Source organism: Rhinichthys klamathensis, unplaced genomic scaffold, assembly GCF_029890125.1.
Source record: "Rhinichthys klamathensis goyatoka isolate OS25496 unplaced genomic scaffold, OSU_Roscu_1.1 h1tg000564l_1, whole genome shotgun sequence".
NCBI lineage: Eukaryota > Metazoa > Chordata > Actinopteri > Cypriniformes > Leuciscidae > Rhinichthys > Rhinichthys klamathensis.
This window is the reverse complement of record NW_026607030.1, coordinates 725,672-746,243: the sequence shown is the minus strand read 5'-3', so window position 1 is coordinate 746,243 and position 20,572 is coordinate 725,672. Positions and strand designations below refer to the sequence as shown.

Genomic DNA, 20,572 nt, shown 5'->3' with positions numbered 1-20,572 from the left:
AAGGAACAATAGTATCCAACAGAACGACTTTGCATCTGTACCAATCGTATGAGGCCAATCGTAATTTCAAAAGCAGTTCTGTAAAAAAAGTAATTTTATATATATAGCCAATATATATATATATATATATTTTATTAGGCCTATTATTATTATTTTTTTGATTCCCTACAACCTAGAGTTTTTAAAAACATGGTTTTAAGTAAAGTGTGATTTGCCAGGGGGACGGGGATTTCCTTCTGGTCTAAACATCCCTGCTTCTGCTGAATTATTTGAATCCCCACACCCCTCCCTCCACAGTAATCAATGCTATAGGCTACTTCACCAATAGACCATATCAAATATAAAATAGAGATATGCAACAGAACAAGCACGTTTAAACAACGATAAACAATAAAATCAAAACCAGCGTTTCAGTTGTCCATAGTTCAAGTGGCCTTAATGCATGCACGGCTTTTCAAAATTTCACAAAGCGTTTTGAGATTATTTTGAATGAAATATTGAAGTTTATAATTAAGTGTTTTGGCAGACCACGCCGAGTGGCCCTATGCATTTTTCTAAAATCGGGTTTTATTCGAACTTTTGCTAACGACAAAAGTTTATCTGTCGTCTCTGTCTCCGGGAACTGCGCGTCACAAAAATGAACCGAAAGCCACTTCAGCTCAGTCACTATAAGAAATCGGCTCTGTCTAATGCCTTTAAATGTCTAAATATTCAGGCTAATAAATGTTATCTGATTATGTAATCCATATGAAAACGAGAGGTACAGAGGATCTACTCAAACATGTAGCCTATGTAAGCGCTTCCCAATGAGAAAATGACAAGGGTGAAAATCTCGCTCTAATGAAATGTAGCAGGCTAAATCGCCCTGAATTAAAATGTAAAAACAGATCAAATAATGTATTTGTCGAAATGTTGCGATATTGTTTCATTTAAGTTCATAATTATTCTATAGGCCTACATGTTATTTAATTTAGCAACATTACCACGAAGCACCGTGGTTCGATATTTATTTGAATAATAAAAAAAATAATAAAAACTTAATTCACAAATTGCATGCCTGGTTGAAAGGATCCAAAGATCCCTGTAGAATTTAATATTAAGTTGAACATTTTGTTCATGACAACAAATGAACATGCGTTTTTTCAGATTATATTTAGTTTTGCTTGGAAAAAGCTGGCCCAAACCAGTTTTATTTCATCAATTATTGAAATAATGAAATATTTAGTAATAAACTTTTATGACAGAAATTTCACTAGGCTACATGTAACTTAAATCATTTAATTCCTTCATTATCAACACTGTCTAGAATAGCGATTTAAGTGTGAATTACGACTTCTCTTTGTGTTAAATCAGCCTCAGACTCCGATAGCCTGTGGGGGGTTGGGGGACAGTTCAGTGCTGTGCGCGCAGGACAATAGGCCTAGGTGTTAATGTTCCTCTTTCATATGGAGAGCGAGGGAGACTAAATAAACTTGTTAAAAAGAGATTCAGCGCGAGAGAGGCAAAGAAAAACGCATGTTTTAATTTAATTATGTTGCTTTGGACAATTTTCGTTTTGTAGGCCTACTGTTTTAATTGTTTAATGTCATTTATTTGGCAATACAAATTTAAAATGTCGCAAGAATAATATTAGCCTAGTGTTTCTTATTTTGCATCGCAAAAGAAATAAACTCTAAACCCGATGCAACCCTGTTTTAAATAAAAAAAAACACTTTATTTAAACCTTGAAATGTTCGAACTTGGTTTCAAACTTAAGTAATTTTAGTGTTCTTTTACATTACACAATAATTTAGCAGACTAAAGACGAGCTTCTTCATTTTCATTTTCTGATGCAATCGGCTGACAATCTTCCTTCATCAGTTTGTGTCCTTTGTGCAGCGGCTGCGGTTCTACTGGAATGTAGCAAATTTATGTTGTAATGATAATTAAACAAAACTCTTGACTTTAAATAAGTAAACAGTTATAAACAGTTAGCTATTTAAGCATCAAGAAGGTAAAATATAAACGCTGTTGGCCAACATCGGTTAACAACATGTATGCCACATTGAGATTCGATCTCGGGTCGATTGAAGCTCCCTGAAGCTCGTGTTGATGCGTTGATCACTGAGCCACCGTTTTATGTTTTCATTATTTATTCAATTTCATTTCAGTATTTCAGCCTAATTTCAGTATTGTGGTAATGAATTATTTTAACTACGTTTCACTTGTTGAATTCATCTGCTACCAGCTTTCAATCGCTCTGAATGAGCAGCAGATTACGCATTAGAGAGAATAAACGAACACTTTTCAGAGTCTATGATTGTAGCGCCTCTTAGCGGTAAAAGGTAGCAAATACACCCCACATTTTACCGCCGCGGTGGAACGGCTGATGTGGGCGTTGTCATGGCTTTCCTCTACATTTGCGTTTGAATAGCGCGCGTTCTCCGTGGGCGTGTCAGATTAACGCGTAATGAAGTGTAATGAGCTGGGGAAAAAAATTCTGACAGCACTCTCTTTTCATACAGATTACATAAACTGAGAATATTTGTTTTTTATATAAATTACTTCATTGAAAAGAAGAGAATTCAAGCTTCATAAAGAAAAATCTCTCGTGCCTGTGTGACAAGTATTTGCAGAGTTAGAGTTAATTTTTCGGACGCGTTTCAGAATGGACTGCACTGACAGAGAGAAGGCAAAACTCGCATCATGTTTATTTTTCTTCATTTGACAAAAAGCACAACACTTTGTTTTTATTGTGAGTATACAGAAAAATAATATACACTAAACAGGATCGACTGATGTATAACACTTACATGTAAGATTAAAATCAACAGAGTATTTTGAGTCTCTTTTGCACTGATAAGAAAAAAAGTCTGCCTATCGCGCCGGCGCGATAGCCGACCCCAGGGGGTTAAAAAGATGCAGAAGCACCATACAGACATCCTAAACGTACGTGTCTCTAATGACCTGTGCACTACATTCAATCTGAAGCCATGTGACAGCTTTGACTAAAACTAAAGCCCCGTTCACACTACAAGCGACAAAGCGGCACGATACCATTTATTTCAATGGGGGGCGACACGCGCGACCGGTGGGGCGTGTCTGGCGACGCGACAAAGTTGAGATTTGTTTAACTTTATGCAAATGAAGAGCGACTTTCGGGAGCGACAACCAATAGGAGTGAAGTCAGTGGAGCGCGTCACTCTTCAGTGCTGAGTCAAGTTGAAAGAAGCTCATTTTAGCAGTCAGAAACTGTCCTATAATTTATGATATATCTCCGTGTACATACAGTGGTACTGACTCCGTGCCTGAATGGTTTCGGGAACCCAGATAGACCGGTATTTGCCCGTTTGCTGCAGTTAAATAGCTGCGATGGCAAAGAGCACTCACTGTTTCTCGTTCATCTTTAATATTAGGCATTTTATGTACTGATTCCATTTATATTTAGACCTATATATTTAGAGTCGTCACTTCCTATGAAGTGACGACTCAACACGGGCGATATGGACTCTCTATGGTGGACGGCACTGATCCTCAACAACTCGTCTTAAGACCGACGTGCATACTTGGACTTCCAAAAAATACTCTAAATGTTCCGATCCAATCTGACTTGTAATGCTGCCCGAATCATGCACTGTTCCTTCGTTGGCCAGAGGAGAACTGGCCCCCCGACTGAGTCTGGTTTCTCCCAAGGTTTTTTTCTCCATTCTGTCACTGATGGAGTTTTGGTTCCTTGCCACTGTTGCCTTGGCTTTTGGCTTGCTTAGTTGGGGACATTTAACATTTAATATTCAATAATATTATTGATCTGCCTTACTTAAGGTGGACGTTGACGCAATTTCTTTTAGAAACAAACTTTGTTATATTGTTTTCATGTTATCACTGTGAAGCGCTTTGATACAATCTGTATTGTAAAAAGCGCTATATAAATAAAGGTGACTTGACTTGACTTGACTTTTCCTTCCAAAATGTTTTTTTGCGCGGCAAGAAAACGTATTTGTTGTCTAACATAAGCCCCTTTCACACCCGGCAAATTGCCGGCAAATTGCCAGAGTGCCTTCTGTGTGAACGCAAACACAACCCGGGATTGATGCCGGGATCGATGCCGGGTTGGGGACCTAGTAACATTGCCGTGTTCAGACCCGGAACGCGCGCTGTGTGAACAAAAGCCGTAACCAATGCCGTGTCGTAATGATGACGCTGAAGTGGAGTGAAAGCAGGCTAGTGAAACGGTACGTAATGCGCTAGTTTATGATCGAATCAGAGAAAAAAAATGCACAAGCGTGGTTTCTCCAGAGAGAAATCGCAGCTCATAAGCAAACTATACACGCACGCTGCTACATGTCACATCGATGTCACGTGTCTTTACGGGATATTTACGGGTTGTGTGTGAACGCGCTCTCTGATTCCGGAAAATCACTGGCAGTGTGAATGAACCGAAGTCAAACGAACCCGGGTCAAATCCCGGGTCGCTTTATCCGTGTATTTTCCGGAATCTCTGTGTGAAAGGGGCTTTAGAGTAACATCCATGAATGTCACTCACAAAACAGCAGTAGTGGGAACGCCCTCCAGCGCAGCCACTGGCGACTTGCAAAGTCGCTTGTAATGTGAACGGGGCTTAAGCCATCACACACTGAATTTGTCTTTGGCGTGACCCAAATCTAAACGATCTGATCATGAATCAGACTAATTCACTCATTGATTTGATTTGGTTGCAGTGGTTAACTAGCCTGGCTCCGCTCTCCTACGCACTTCCGCTCAATTTTCATTTTCCTTCAGTACTACGTCTGGGATTGTGCTCTATCCTTTGGTTTTCTCCGGTCAATTTTTTACCGTTCCAATCAGCGAACAGAGGGAGTGCCCGAGAACGATGACGTTGATGTCGTGCGCTAGTTTGAGTCGTCATACGTCACGACCAAACGTTAGCGATTGGTTATGGCAGATCCAGAGTGACTCTGGGCAGATCCAATAGTTTTAGACTTCAACAGAGGAACCGCCTACAAGGAAGTTACCGCTTGTCAATGGAGCGATGCCAGACTCTCTGTACAAATGAAATGTACGAGAGTCTGGTGGGACCAGGCTAGTGGTTAACAGCCAACTGGATGGATTTTCATTTATTCCTCATACAAAGATAGTTTGGCTCCAAAAGACAGAAGACACTTTCACTGTAATTATACTTTCATGGTATTTTTAGAATCCTTTTGAAGCTTTTTGAGGCGCAGTCCCTTCATCAACACTGCATAGAAAACAGCAACCAGTGCAATTCTTTATTATATCTTCTTTTGTGTTGCACAGAAGTCATTTGGTTTCAAAACAACATCATGACTGAATTTAAGTTTTTAGTTGAACTTTAATGCAACCCCCGGTCCCCAGAAGCTCATCATTTAATAACAGCTTGCTAAGAGTAGGTGTTCGTGGGCAGCAATACATTATAATATGAAAGTGAGAGACTTCTTCAGTTAAACATACAGTGTGACTACTGTATTACAAACAACAGCAATGGTGTAAAAATGTGATTTTATGTGTATGGGTGGTTGGAGGATGTTGTTATGAGCTTGCTAAGGTGTTCTATATTGATAGTTGCTGTTGTTTGATTAACATTAATGACAGGTGGCAGCAGGTTTATTAGGCTGCTGTCTCTTTAAGAGCGAATGCAATAATGATTCACATCCCATTTCTTTCTCAACCGTTTACGTTCACTTCAGACACTTCAGACATAAAATACTTCTACTCTATAATGGTTTAACTTCACAACTCACATGCGTACCGAACTGTAGGGCCTGGTCCGTACGGCTCAAGGATCATTTATGAGTAATCAGTAATAAACTTTATTTTATATAGTGCCTTTAAAAGTAGCATCTCAAAGCACTTTACATAAAAAATAATGAAATTAAAAGGATACACATAACAGTCTAGGCAGTAAAAACTAAACAAGCAATAAAAATAAAAAGCCCATATAATAAAAAAAACTGAGTAATCACACGAATCAGATAAAAGCCACCCTGAAAAAGTTTGATTATTAGTTCTACCCCTATTCATGTCGTGTAATATTTTAAAGTGCAGATATGGTTCGGGTTCTTCCTTCACTGTAAGGCTAACATTGTGTTCATCATTTTGTTTTTGTTCATCATCCATCAGAGAAAATGATATATCCAAAGGAACAGGACACCTCTAAATAAGCTGTATGATTTGATGTCTAAAGTGCAGCAAAATCAATGCGGGGAGAATTATTCACCAACGTTTGTAAAACATTTAAATCCCCAACCTGGGAAGCATGATTTTAGGGGGGAAAACTTGTTCTTATATTTTTCGGATAAATATAGTGATTGTGGTTGAAAATGAGATTCGATTTGTTATTTTACTTTTTTGTGGTTCAAAGAAAACCACAAAGGCATGCAATTTAAAGAAGATTTCCAAATAGATCCTCTCTCTCTCATCCCTACAAATGGTTTAGTTCGATGGTTCGTTATTTCAGCTCAGTCAGCAACACACAGCAGAGGGACCCAATAAAATGAAAGTCCCGTCCCAGCTAGTGAACAGAACTAATCAGAGTTAGGCTATGGAAGCTTGTTACCGCCACAGAATAAAAAATAAAAAAGGTAATTACAACTTTTTATCTCACAGTTCTTCTGACTTTATAACTGGTTTATATCACGCAATTCTGAAATGTGAGATGAGAAGTGTCTCTAATACATAAAATAAGTAAGCTTGACCAGATTTCTAGCGAGGAGAAGAGTTTATTGAAGGTAGTAATGTCGCACAGTTCTTCAGCAGCGATGTTAGCGTGTCGGCCTTCCCCCAGATTTCAACTGTGGGACAGGATTTATACCTGAAGACTAGAGGGCTACAAACAATAAATACTGTAGGACCTCCTCCCAATGGAGATCCTGCAATCCACAAGAAGTTCCTGAGGAATGCGGTTGCTTTGTTATTCTAATGGTATGGACCATTTGGTTCACCCCTCTGGGCTTCTTCGGTCAAAAATGACCGAAAACTGTTACGTTTTGAAATGTTTAATTTTTTTGCTTTATCGGAGGGGGATGAAACTTGGTGACTTTTGTTGTATTACCTATGTGAACACACAAAAAAATGAGATGATTCGGATATGTTAAAGGGTCGTAAAAAAAATAGTCACACTTAGCTTCCTCCCGGTCAAAAATGACCGACCATAGGAAATGAATGGGAAATACGAAAAAATAGGAAAACTCAGAGAAACTTTTGGTGGTACAAACTACAGATCAGCCATTGTGCAGAAAAAAAGTGTACAGCAATGAAGGGGTGACACTCTAAAACATCAAGAGTGCAAATAAGACACCTCCACACACACACACACACACACACCCACGCACACACACACAGATAAACTGGCAAGACTGCAAAAGCAAATTTTTAGAATATGCAAAATAAAATCAATAAATGAAAAAAAACTCTCGCTCAAATGCACGCACACACATACACGCACACTTATTTTGTTCGATTTTTTAATTATCAAATACTGACTGAGTAACAAAAATGTTTGCATTGTGTTCCCTTTCTAACCAAATGTTATTGTTTGATTGTAATCATAATGCAAAACCTGATACTTATCTAAAAAAAATGTTTTACAAAAAAAAGAGTCTTTTAGAATATCTAAATGTATATATATCTAAATAATAAAAAAATGAATAAGATAGAGAAATCATGTCTAAAACAACAATAGGAATCAAAAAGCCTTTCCATGTTTTTATATAGGAAGCTATTGCCTACAGGCGGTTACAGGACATTTCACACATTTATATATTTTTAAGGCCACTGGATGGCGGTCTTCTCACTTGAATTGTTTGTTTTGCCTGCAGCCTGCACTCTATTTTGATGTGAAATGTTGCATTTATTGAATTTTTATTTTTTTTATAATAAAAAAAATATTATATTAATTCTAATGGAAAAAATTGCTCATAAAAATTATATAATTAATACAAAGTATCATAAAAATCTTTACAAATTCTAAATAATAATAAAAAAAAAATATTATTGAACAAGAATTTATTTGATTGGTTTTCCTGGGGGGAAAAAAAATTACATTTTAAGGCTTCTGTCTTTTTAAGGCTTTTTGACCGGGAGGAAGCTAAGTGTAACCCCTAAACGAAGAAGCCAGAGGGTTAAAGATAAGTGAAATACATATAATCTTTCAATATTTCAGTGATAAACTTGGATATGTTACAGCTTTTAAATGATTATAAATGGAGTGCTCTTTATAATCCATTCAGAATTTGAATAAAAGTTTTGTTTTTCATGCTGTTAAGAGGACCAACGGTCACATCCACATGCAAATGCAGGATTCACTCTCAAAATTACAACGATTGAAATACCAACCAATGGAAGGAACAAAAATATAATGTCAAAATAGATTTTTTCACCCCAAAAGGAAAACTCTGTCAGTAATTACTCTCCCTCATGTTATTCAACCCCGTAAGACTTTCGCTCATCTTCGCAACACAAATTAAGATATTTTTGATTAAATCTGAGAGCTGGATCACTCCTCCATAGGCTTCTTAAGGGATCGAAACTTGCCGGCAGAGAAAAGTTATGAAAGACATCGTTAAAATAGTCCGAGTGACTACAGTGGCTCAACCTTAAGTTTATCAAGCGACGAGAATACTTTTTGTGCGCAAAAAACAAACCAAAATAACGACTTTATTCAACTAATCATTTCCTTCCCTGTGGGCCTCGAGATTTCACATAGTGGAATTGCGCAACGGTTTTGTGTTGTACGTCACACGCAGGCTCACTATTGGCCGACGCTGGTCATGTGTGTGATGCGTGTGATGTACAACCTAGAAGCTTTGCGCAGTTTCACTACGTGAAATATCACGGCCCACAGAGAAGGAAATGAATAGTTGAATAAAGTCGTTATTTTTGTTTGTTTTTTGCGCACAAAAAGTATTCTCGTCGCTTGATAAACTTAAGGTTGAGCCACTGTAGTCACTCGGACTATTTTAACGATGTCTTTCATAACTTTTCTCTGCCGGCAAGTTTCGATCCCTTAAGAAGCCTATGGAGGAGTGATCCAGCTCTCAGATTTAATCAAAAATATCTTAATTTGTGTTGCGAAGATGAACGAAAGTCTTACGGGGTTGAACAACATGAGGGACAGTAATTACTGACAGAGTTCACATTTTTGGGTGAACTAACCCTTTAAAAATTAAGTGCATTAAAAAACAGATTCATGGAAACATATTTGATTTTGCGCATCAAAATTTAAAATGCTTGTTTCTAAGGCGCGTTTATAAAAGCCACTTAAATGCCACAATTGATCTAAGGCCTAATCCGGGCTTAATCTAAACCCTGACTGTGAAACCAGGCCTAAGTGTTTAATACTCTACGACAGAAAAACAGAAATAAAGAGTAAAATGTCAACTCTTTGAGCGTGTTGTGCTGCTGTGTAACTTGATCTCCATCCTCCAGAGAGCCTTCACCAATGACCTGCTTCTTTGAGCAATATAGAAATACTGTATTATTTATAGTAATGTTGATTTCCCACACATCCTTTATTGATCAGTATCAGTAACTCGATACAGTGTTTTATAGAGCGTGTGCCGCAGGCTATTAGTGGTGTTTATAGTAATCGACTTGCTTTGTTACGTTGCATTCAACACTAGCTAAGGGTTTTCTCAGGGTAACTGGTGTCTATAATGGCTCTTCACAACACTGAAGCCTGGATCACATTTAGGTTCTGGCTTCCTAGATCACGCTGTTCAGAGAAACGCTACTGAGGATGCCATCAGATTGTACACAACTCTGCTTGCACATGGGCAGCTGTCGCGTTCATGTGGTTTTGCTCTGAATGACGTCAAACCTGCTGCTCCATTATTTTAAAAATGAGTGACTCACACAAACTAGAAATTGCAGTAACACAAATACAGAACCGAAATTAAAAGTGACCTATTAATACTAACACTTTATATTCTATTTATTAAAGACTTCACAAAACTTGCTTGCTAACTGGGATTCTCACATCACTTATATATTGTTGCTCTTTGGTTAGTTTAATTTATTTTATTGTTCTCCTCTTTTGATAAAAGCATCTGCTAAATGAGTACAAGTAAAATGTAAATCTAAGACTAACTTTTCTTTAAATGACACACTGACTTGTGTTCCTGGAGCTCGACTGGTACAACATGCTCAAAACAAATCAAGGTCATGGGTTTTATTCCCAGGGAGCACATTCACTGGCAAAATGTAGACTTAAAGGGTTAGTTCAGCCAAAAATGAAAATGATCCCATAATTTACTCATTCTCAAGCCATTTTGCCTTTCAGCCAAACACAATCAGAGTTATATTAGAAAATACCCTGGCTCTTCCAAGCTTTATAATGGGAGTGAATGGTACCTTAGATTTTGAAGGCCAAAAAAATGCATCATAAAAGTGATCCATACGACTTAATAAAGATCTTCTGAAGCGAGGCGTTTGTGTAAGAAAAATATCCATATTTATAACTTTATGAACTATAATCACTGGCTTCAGACAGACGGCCGTACGCGAGTCGAAGAGTGACCTCTGACCCGATGCATGACGTATTGAGGAACGCAGAAGCGCAGAGGATAGAGCAAAATGAAACACTGGTCACGAATTAAACTTTTTAAAGAGAAATGTGGCAGGAGCTTGAGTTTGTTTGAACCGCGAGAGAAGCTTACGCTACTCCTACATCCTTTGGCATGCGTCGGGTCAGAGGTCAGAGGTCACTCTCCCACCGGAACTAGACTCGTGTACAGACGTTACGTGAAGACAGTGATTATAGTTTATAAAGTTATAAATATGGATATTTTTCTCACAAAAACGCATGGTTTTGCTGGAGTCATTGGGATTACTTTTATGATGGATGGATGCACTTTTTTGGCCTTCAAAATCTAAGGTACCATTCACTCCCATTATAAAGCTTGGAAGAGCCAAGATATTTTTAATATAACTCTGATTGTGTTTGGCTGAAAGAAGAAACTCATATACACCAAGGATGGCTTGAGGGTGAGTAAATTATGGGAGGATTTTCATTTTTGGGTAAACTATCCCTTTAAAATGTACTTACTGTAATTCTCTATGAATAAACATGACAGTCAAATCAAATGCATACATGCGGGAGTAGTGGGATTTCCCTGCCTCCACATTTCTTGAATCCCCAGTATAGGGATAGGTTTTATACCTTATTTATTTAGGTCAAACATGATTCATTTCTGACAATATAGATGGTGAAATAAGTTTTCCTTCCGACATATTAAAACATGCATTACAGAGTAGAGCGGTAATAACTGGATTAATATTATGTTGAAATTTTAGATCGAATGTTCATAAATGGCATGCCAACAGTTTTACTAGCTAATACTGTCCTTGACGTGATTGACTGCCACCACTCTTTCATCACACCAAAACTAATTTCAATTTTATTTTGTTGTAGATTTTATTTTCAGCGGTGCAACAGTGTGCGACACTACGACTTACACTGGACTAAGATTGAATGAAGACAAATTGTTTGACAGCTTGGGCCTACAAATCATTGAAATCAATTAATAGTCAACAAGTTAATTGTTAAAACCGTATTTTATTTAGTTTAAACAATTGGGCTATTTCTATATTTTACTGTTCGTTTTATATGATTAAACTGTTTATTTTTCTACATTGTCTAAATATTTACACATATATGCATTCAAATTCCGAAAACATGTCGAAGTCAAATATCACATAAAAATAACATTATTTATTATATGGGATTCTAATTAGCTACTCATTATTTCCGGTCATTTTACTGTAATATAGGAAACAACTTATTTTTTTTAGCATAAAATAAATTAAATTCAACAAATAAAACCATAATGTATAAATCTCAACTATTGAAATATTGTTAGAGGTTTCATTGTAGCTAAATTACTTTCATATTTGGAGTGAAATATGACTTAGACAATTTGACAAATTAAGTGAAATTCACCCCTGTATCAAAGCACAGAAACAAAAAGGGTCTAAATCTGGGGAAAATAACAACATGGTAAATCAAACTGATAACCTTGAGCTATAGAGCACAGAGTTGGTCAGATTGCCTATGCATTGTAAGTAAGCTTTTAAATTATTATTATTTTGTCATCTGAGCGGTAATAAGCACGCTGATTCAGGCAAAAGAGTAAAAACACAAATCATAGCAAAACATAATAGCAACTTAATCTGCAAAAGATTAATTAAAATACACAAAACTTTGGCTTTGTTGGACTGGAAAAGCTGAACCTACGGCAGCATTCAATAGCAGGAGGTTAGGGGGTGTTCAGAACTTTAAGGGTGTGGTGAACAGGACAAGTTTCACACACACACACACACACACACACACACACATATATATATATATATATATATATATATATATATATATAAACAGATACCGTCTAAGCTAATAGACTCATAAGTGTCTTTGATATATTTATGCAGATGTGAAAACATCTGGATTGACCTTATTACTGCAGTATAGATGCCTTATTACCCACAGCTGTCAGGAGACTTTACCTGACACTTGAAGAGTTTATACTCTGCAACAGTAACAGAAATAAAGAGATACATCATGTATGTAAAAGATCAACTCTTTGAGCGTGTTGTGCTGATGTGTAACTTGATCCTCCTGATCACATCTCCAGCCTCTTTGTTCAGACCAACCAGCGAAACATTCTCAAAATACATCCCTGAACACTTTCATTAGGAGAAAAAACATTAGGAAAAGTTCGTTTAAAGTATTTAGAGATGTCAACTTACATAGTGTTTGTTGGGGTTTCTTCTCTTTTGCACGTCTTGAACAGTTACTTCTAGTACAGTCCGCCGTGGCATGTTGTAACACTCTCAGACTAAAAACAGATACACAATAACCTCAGAGCCACAGCAGAAAATCTGATGAAGTTTTCCGCATGGATTTAAAGTCATTCGCTTGTTTGTCTATCCGTTTCTGCGGGTTTATAGTCCACGTCGGATTTCCTGCAGTCTGGACCGAGTGAACTCCCAGCCTATCCCAGCTCACCGACTCTAATTTAATTAAAGCCCACCGTATTCACACACATCCTACTATGGGATTCAATGGCTCATGAATATTAAATACGTACCGCGACGTTCGCCCAACAACCCTCACTGATTGGCTGAAGGGTAGCCATTGGTAAGCGGGCGTTCGCCAGCTTCCGAATTATTTATTCCAAATATGGTGAAGAGTTGCCTTATAAATATTAATTAGGCTACGTGACTAGACGATTACTGGGAATGCCAGTACGACTACATTTATATTCATGAATTATTCCTTCGCCATAGTATGATTCGTCATTTAGCTCTCAGATGAGACCAACCCAGTGGGATCACTTAAAGGGAAAGCGCACAATAATTTGATACAAATGTAATTTTTACCCTCTGTGCATAGAGCTCACGGCAAAAATGTAGCAAATATTTTACTTTTTTTTTTTTTGCAGTGAACATGAACTGTTCAGGAATACAAAACACAAGGCCTGCCACAACATCCCCCCCCCCCCCACCCACCCCCACCCCCCTATTGTTTATTCACAATTATGCAGCATCATCCATGCTTTTTCTTTCGTGGGATGCTTGCAAAATAGTTACCATAACAACGTGTGTAGGTATATGTGCAAATTAGCAATGCGACACAAACTGTAAATTCTAGAGAGAGAGAGAGAGAGAGAGAGAGAGAGAGAGAGAGAGAGAGAGAGAGAGAGAGAGAGAGAGAGAGAGAGAGAGAGAGAGAGAGAGAGAGAGAGAGAGAGAGAGAGAGACCAAATATCTTTTTTACGCAAGGAAAACATTAGACATTAAAAACAAATAAAGAAGAAAAGGATTGAAGATTGATGAGGTTACAGTAAATGGCATAATGCTGTCATGTTGCCAGTATTCGATTTAGTAAAATATGACTGAGATGTATTTGAAAACATGGATGTCTTACATTCTCATTAAAACTACTAGTAAATCATTTGATCACAAATCTATTTGCAGTTCATAGTCTGAGATTTTTTTATTTTCACATCATTCAATCAAGTGAATTAATTTTAGGAAGTGAATTTAATATGTGTGAGAAGGTGTGGAGTAAATCTGAAAAAAGATAATAGGCTAATAATAATAATAATTAGAGGATTAATAATAAGAATTATCATTACTGTTGTTATTTCCCTTTTTCTGTAGATTTGTGCTGCCATCTTGTGGTACATTCATGAAATAAATACTTTTACTGAAGTTTTAAAGCCATGCACCATGATTCCTGATGAAAGCATTTAGAATCACTGATTTAATCGTCCATAACCGTGTCTCATATGAAGTGCGAGGGATCAGAGCCATCACACATCTGGAGTTCCAGGTGTGAGGTGATGCCAGAGAAGTTCTCCTGTTGTGGGAACGGGAACCCATGGCCTTTCCCTGAACAACAGAGCCAAAGTAACCATATGGACGGATGTTGAAGATCTTCACACAGTGCACTGAGGAAAAGACACAGAATGAACAAGCAGCACAGCTGATGTAGAGGGAGGTAAATATGGGTCAAAGACAAAAAAGTAGGCTACGTCTAGTTTGAAAACTAGTTTAAAATGCACGTGCCCAAGTCCATATTAAATGTAATGTAACGACATAGCAATTGTACGAATTTTACGAGGTGGCTAATTCGTACGAATTCATACGACCTCACTCGTACAAATTCGTACGATTTTTGTTAATTCGTACATATTTTGCGAGTTACCAAATTTTCGTATGAATTCGTATTAATGACCAACCTCTGACCCCGCCCCTAAACCTACCGTGGGTTTAGGTACGAATTCGTACGAATTAGCCACCTTTTAATCACTCGTACGAATTGGTCGTGAGAGCGTGCGTTGGTATGTCATATATACCTTTGTTATAGAGTTTTACACCATCATATTGCACATGTTGCTCATTGCACAGAGTCTCTCACTGGTCTCCCAACTGGACCATCGAGGTTTCCAGAAAAAGGAGCGTTGATGATGCCGTAATCACTGCATACAATATCAATTCCCTCGTGGATACCTCCATCACTGAAGATACAAAAGAAATCACGTGTCTTAAAAAGCAACAACGCAAGAGTTGTAGTTACTGTTCTGGAAAATGCTAAAACAAATAGAAAAATGTTTAATGTATAAAAGTTTGTAAGTTCGTTTCAGGCTTCTGATTGGTCAAAAGAGCATTTCGGCAAAACTAAAATACACAACATTAAAACAACATGATACAAAACACCTGTTTATCATATGATCACGCAGCACCGAGGTATTTTTGTTGCATATCATCATGTTCTGTTATGTCAGGGACTATAACGTTTAGCAGAAGAATGCCACTTAAGGAATTTGCCTAATAAAATAGTGCTTTGGAGGTGGTTCCAATATTTCAAGCATTTGGGTTTTCAGAGTGGTTGATTATTAAGCGGACAGATTTCTTTTTTTTTTCTTTTTTTTTTTTAAATGAAGGTCACATTTTCTCATTATTATCATCATTGACAAATGACAGAAGACATTTGCAAGTTTTAGTTCCTACAATGGATATATACGTCTTTTTGTTTTCTGTCTTATAAAGTATCCCATTTCTATTGTGGTGTGAGAAACTATTACAAACAATTCAGTGTGTGATCAAACTGAATCGCAAACCATTTCAGATCTTTTTGCAAACACGTTTGACTGATTGATCTTGGGTCCCTAATTCTGATTCTAAAAAGCTGATAGAAAACATTCAAATTGATTGCTGAAATATTATCAGAGAAAAGGATTCTCGGGTCGATATACGTTCCATTTACATATAAGGATATGTCAGTAATATTTTACTGGGGTACAGCAGTATTTCTCTGGGGCTTGTCCCCCAGTAAAAAGGGTCTAGAGACGTCCCCACCGCCAGTCCTGTCCAGCTTGATTGACTCCCTTGTTCCACCCAGGACTCTAGCTCGTCCTCCTTAGCTGGTGGACTCCTTAGTTTTGGCCTGGACCCTAGCCTTTCTTGTCGCCCTAGCCAAGGTTTTCCAATCCTCAGCCTCCACCTTAGCTTTCCGATCCCTCGACTTCACTGTGGTCCTCCATCCTTTTGGCTCCACCATGGGCCTTCGTCTCCCCAGCTCCACATTGGTTGGCTGCATCTAGCTCTGAGGAGTGGGATGTTGAATATGGTGATGTTTACACACACATAGTGACAAGAACCACACAACCTGTCCATTATGGGTTGAATCATACGGCTTCTTTTATTTCAGGTTTTCCACAATGAGTTGTAGAGGTCCTGCAAGCATTTATATTCTGCTCATGTTACGAACCCTGTGATAGGTCATTTATCATCTGCATCGTCCTGGAGAGGGACATATCTATTCTCCAGACCATGTGTAATTTCATTCATTGCACATCATATGGTTCTGCAAGCAGATCTAAACAGATTTTTTTTTAATGTTATAGATGAGGGCATGGGATTAACTCCTGAAGCAGTAAATTTAGTTACTGGGCCACAGATTTTACCCTCTGTGCCACCAAGTCAACGGCTCGCTCTATTGGCCGTTCTATGGTGAGTATGGTTGCTAACGGAGTGGCATTTGTGGTTAAACTGGATGGATTAAAGAAAAGAGTAGCAGTAGTATTGCTGCCCCAATCCCTTCCACCCAACCAATCCTTTTAAGTTATCGGGACATAAGGTTTTTAGGACAGTTTGCTCCCCTAGAAGCTGGGCACTCCCTTTTTATTCAAGCACATGGTACTTCTCTCGAAACAGTAACAGCTTGTAACTTCTGCCGAATGTGTCACTTTAGGTCTAATTTCAGAGGTAAACACCACGCTTTAACGGCACACTAGTGCAGGGCAGGGCGGGGCGCGGCGGGGCGGGGCGGGGTGTTGTGGGGTGGGGGTTCTGCACCTATGGACTCTGAAAGACCTGAAAGTCATCTCACTTGGCAAATAAATTGCCTGGAGATGATGGTAGTACTTCTGCCTTTTCAATAGCAAATTCTCAAAATGTGAACAAACTTCAAAGTCAGAAGCACCAGAATGTACATGCAAAGATGGGAATTACCCCACTTTTTATAATAGGCCTTGAAGGCAGTCGAAAATTTTAGTTGTACTGTTCTGGAACAGTGTTGTAAATAAGCACCGGTTTCTTATTGTGTCCTCTTTTGGAAGGCCAAACAAAGTAGCCTGGCGTTCGCAAACAAAAAACACATCGTCTCCATGACATGGCGGTGCCGGCGGCAACTATAATACAGCGAGAATAAAAGTTCCTCCTTTTTTCTTTGCGTATACATTTGGGCGGTGTTACGAAACTGCCCCCACACACTGGCGTAGATTTGTGGGGGTGTGTTTGAATGAAGCGTTTTAGGAAGGCGTGGCAGAGCCTTAACATTTATTAAAGGGTAACTAAACACTAAACCAACTTTTCTTAATTAATGATCTGTAAAACTGGGGCTTTATTAGTGCTGTTCATTGATTCGAGTAACTTTTTTGACATTTGGGTATAAAGTCTTTTAATTCTACAATATATGGTGTAAAAACGTCTGAGTGCTGCCCTCTTCAGGTTGAACGGTGGCTACTGCAGTTGAATTTTCCTATTGGATGTTTGCGGTAGTTCGTGACGGTAGCGGTGAGAGCTGACGTAAGCAGGTTTCAGCTTACCACGCCCTTGGTACGAGCTACCACGCCCATGGCAGTATAAAAACCATCTTAGCGAGTCAGGAGTTGGAATTGCGAGTATTGAAAACGATCAGGATAGAGTGTCCGTTCATCCCCTCTATCTCCGCTGGGCTCCGCCCACTTTTCCAGCATTTTTCAAATATTGCCAGCGGGTGGAGTCAGGCTCTGACCAGGGGTTTAGTTACCCTTTAAGTATGACTCTTTAGGTTTGACACTTTAAGCTTTATAACTGCAGATCTTATGCATGCACAAACAGCTACATAACACACTAAAGAAAAAGGAAAACAAGAAATCGCATCATATGATAAAATGAATAAGATGATTACTACATAATAAAAATATAAAGTACTACTATATTCATTAAAACATGATTTTATTAAGCAATTTCATTAAACACTATCCTTCCATCTGTTAGAATAAAAGTTCACATTTAGCCTCTTTAGGTGCTGTCATAATAAAAGTCACCAGTTATTCCAAAATATGCTTTGTAACTTGTGGCATTTCAGGTGTTTGGATATAATGGATGATGTTTCAGGAGGAATGCTGTTTGTGAAAAACCTTCTGGAGTTAAAACCACCAGCACACAGAGTACCCCACACTGGGGCAAATAAGTTATTCTGTCTAATTTTTTAAAAGTAATTTAGTCAAATCTAGAATCTCGTCAAACAGTGGAAAATCAGACCTGGTGTACAACACTGGCGTGATATCTCTCCCCGACATCTATCCTTTAGGTATCTGCCCTGACACATGTAGGTATTATGCTGACAGATGCCTCCAATGCTGGTGCAGTCCATGTCATTTCTTGACTTGGTTCCTCTAGTCGGGGTTAAGACCTCTCTGCCTCTTCCAATCATGGCCAGTCTCTTATCAGGTCGGGTGAATTTCATTTCCTTCCCCTGAACTCTCCGTTCTCTTGCTTTCTTATCATTTTCATGGGAAATACCCAAGAGAAAAACTGTAAGAAGCAATATAAATATTGGTTTAACAGTGTTTCAATTTCAGCTGTTACATTGTAAATATAGTCAAGTTTAAAATATGGGGAGGCTCCAGGAATGATTAAAAACATCTAGGTTATGTATCTAACCAGGGTTCGCTGAGAAGGAGAACAAGATGCTGCGTCATGGAGTTGATGCTATGGGGGAACGCCATCACATTTACATTTAATCATTTAGCGGATGCTTTTATCCAAAGTGACTTACAAATGAGGAGAACAATAGAAGCAATCAAAAACCAACATTAGGGTAAGTGCTGTGACAAGTCCCAGTTAGTCTAGCACAATACACGTATCAAGGTGTTTGTTTTTAATAGATATAAATAAATAAATAGATAGACGGAATAGAAGTAAAATAGTAAGTGTTAGTATTAATGGGTCAAGTGTTGGCAAAAAAAAAAAAAAATCTGTCCATTTGTCCATTAGCCATTTCTTTTGTGCCTCTTTGGGATGGCACCATAAGGCAGCATTCACTTGCAGAACCTCCTGGAAGGCACATAAGTCTGAAGTAGTAAGTTTGAGTAAAGAGGTGCAGATCCAGTGGTTGTTCGGTGGGCAAACATCAGTGCCTTGAATTTGGACCAGTGCAAATTGATTTAGAGAGGTGTGACGTGTGATCTCTTCGGCTCTTTAGAGACCACTCTCGCTGCTGCATTTTGGATACATTGCAGAGGTCTGATAATACACGCTGGAAGCCCTGCCAAGAGAGCATTGAGTACCATTCACTCCAGTTATAAAGCTTGGAAGAGCCAGGATATTTTTTAGTATGACTAAAAATACATTTTTAGTTAGGTGTCCATGAGCAAGACACCTAACCCCAGCTGCTCCCGACGAGCTGGATGGCGCCTTGTATGGCTGACACTGCCGTCGGTGTATGAATGAGTGAATGAATGGGTGAATCTGAGGCAAATTGTAAAGCGCTTTGGTGGCCATTGGGTCTGTGAAAGCGCTATATAACTGCAGTCCATTTACCATATGACTCAGATTGTGTTTGGCTGAAAGAAGAACTTATACACCTAGGATGGCTTGACCCTTTAACCTCAGTGCTCATGCTAGATCTCCCTTAGAACCCCACTGGTTCACTTTATGTTGAGTATTTTAGCACAGCTGGAACTCTGTATTGACCAGACACCATTCAGGATTGTTACGGTCCATTTTATAATGGTACCTTACAATCTTAAACTATATTTCTGTAAAATGTAATACTTACGAACAACATAAAAATACAGAGAAGTTGTATTGTGTTCTTTCCACAGGCCTGAAATGATTAAATTGGCAGTCTGTAAGCTTGGCATTCAAAGCCACACTGTGTTCTGGCAGTTTTTCAAATGGAAATAGGCTTTGTTTTGTATTAGTGCTTTGAGAGAGCAATTTTCTAACATTTCAAGAGAAATCTGCATAACGCTCATGCTGTCTCAGACAATTGTTGTCCATTTTAAAAAAATATATTGGGATGTATTATAGGCATTGTGTGAGGAACCAAATAAAATCTTCCCATCCACAATAACTCTCAAATCTCATTGATGTTTCCCCATACTCTCTCTAAAGCGCTACTTGGATGCAAGAAAAACAATAACTAGTGTCATTTGGTATCACTTACATGAAACATGGGGCAACCCATTTTGGTATTTGGCAGTCTATTCCTCACAAATCTACCATAAATCAAGACCTGCAGTGCATAAGTCAAATACATAACCTTTGCAGTACTTATAATAGCTCTGTTTTTTTTGGAGATTGTATGCTGTATGCTTTCGTTGCATGGACATTCAATTATACAGCATATATCACTGACAACTACCCAATGACCAGCTTGCTTAGAATTTATTCCTGCAATCATTCATAAATATTTTCTTTGCAAGAGGTTTGAATTTCAAAAATGTTAATGACAAATGCCTATATAATATGTTGTCTAATGATCCAAAGCACACATCTATTCCCGGGTCTTGTTCAACAG

General features: G+C 38.2%; 1 protein-coding gene across 1 annotated transcript in view; it reads right to left on the bottom strand.

The window, feature by feature from the left end:
• Window positions 1–13,029, bottom strand: part of LOC130073988 (SH3 and PX domain-containing protein 2B-like) — a 29,840-nt gene extending 16,811 nt beyond the window's left edge. The window contains exon 1 of the mRNA XM_056239445.1: window positions 12,742–13,029. Coding sequence (XP_056095420.1) covers window positions 12,742–12,813 — 72 coding nt within the window. The 5' untranslated portion in view covers window positions 12,814–13,029. The remainder of the gene's footprint in view (window positions 1–12,741) is intronic.
• Between the last annotated feature and the right edge of the window lie 7,543 nt (window positions 13,030–20,572).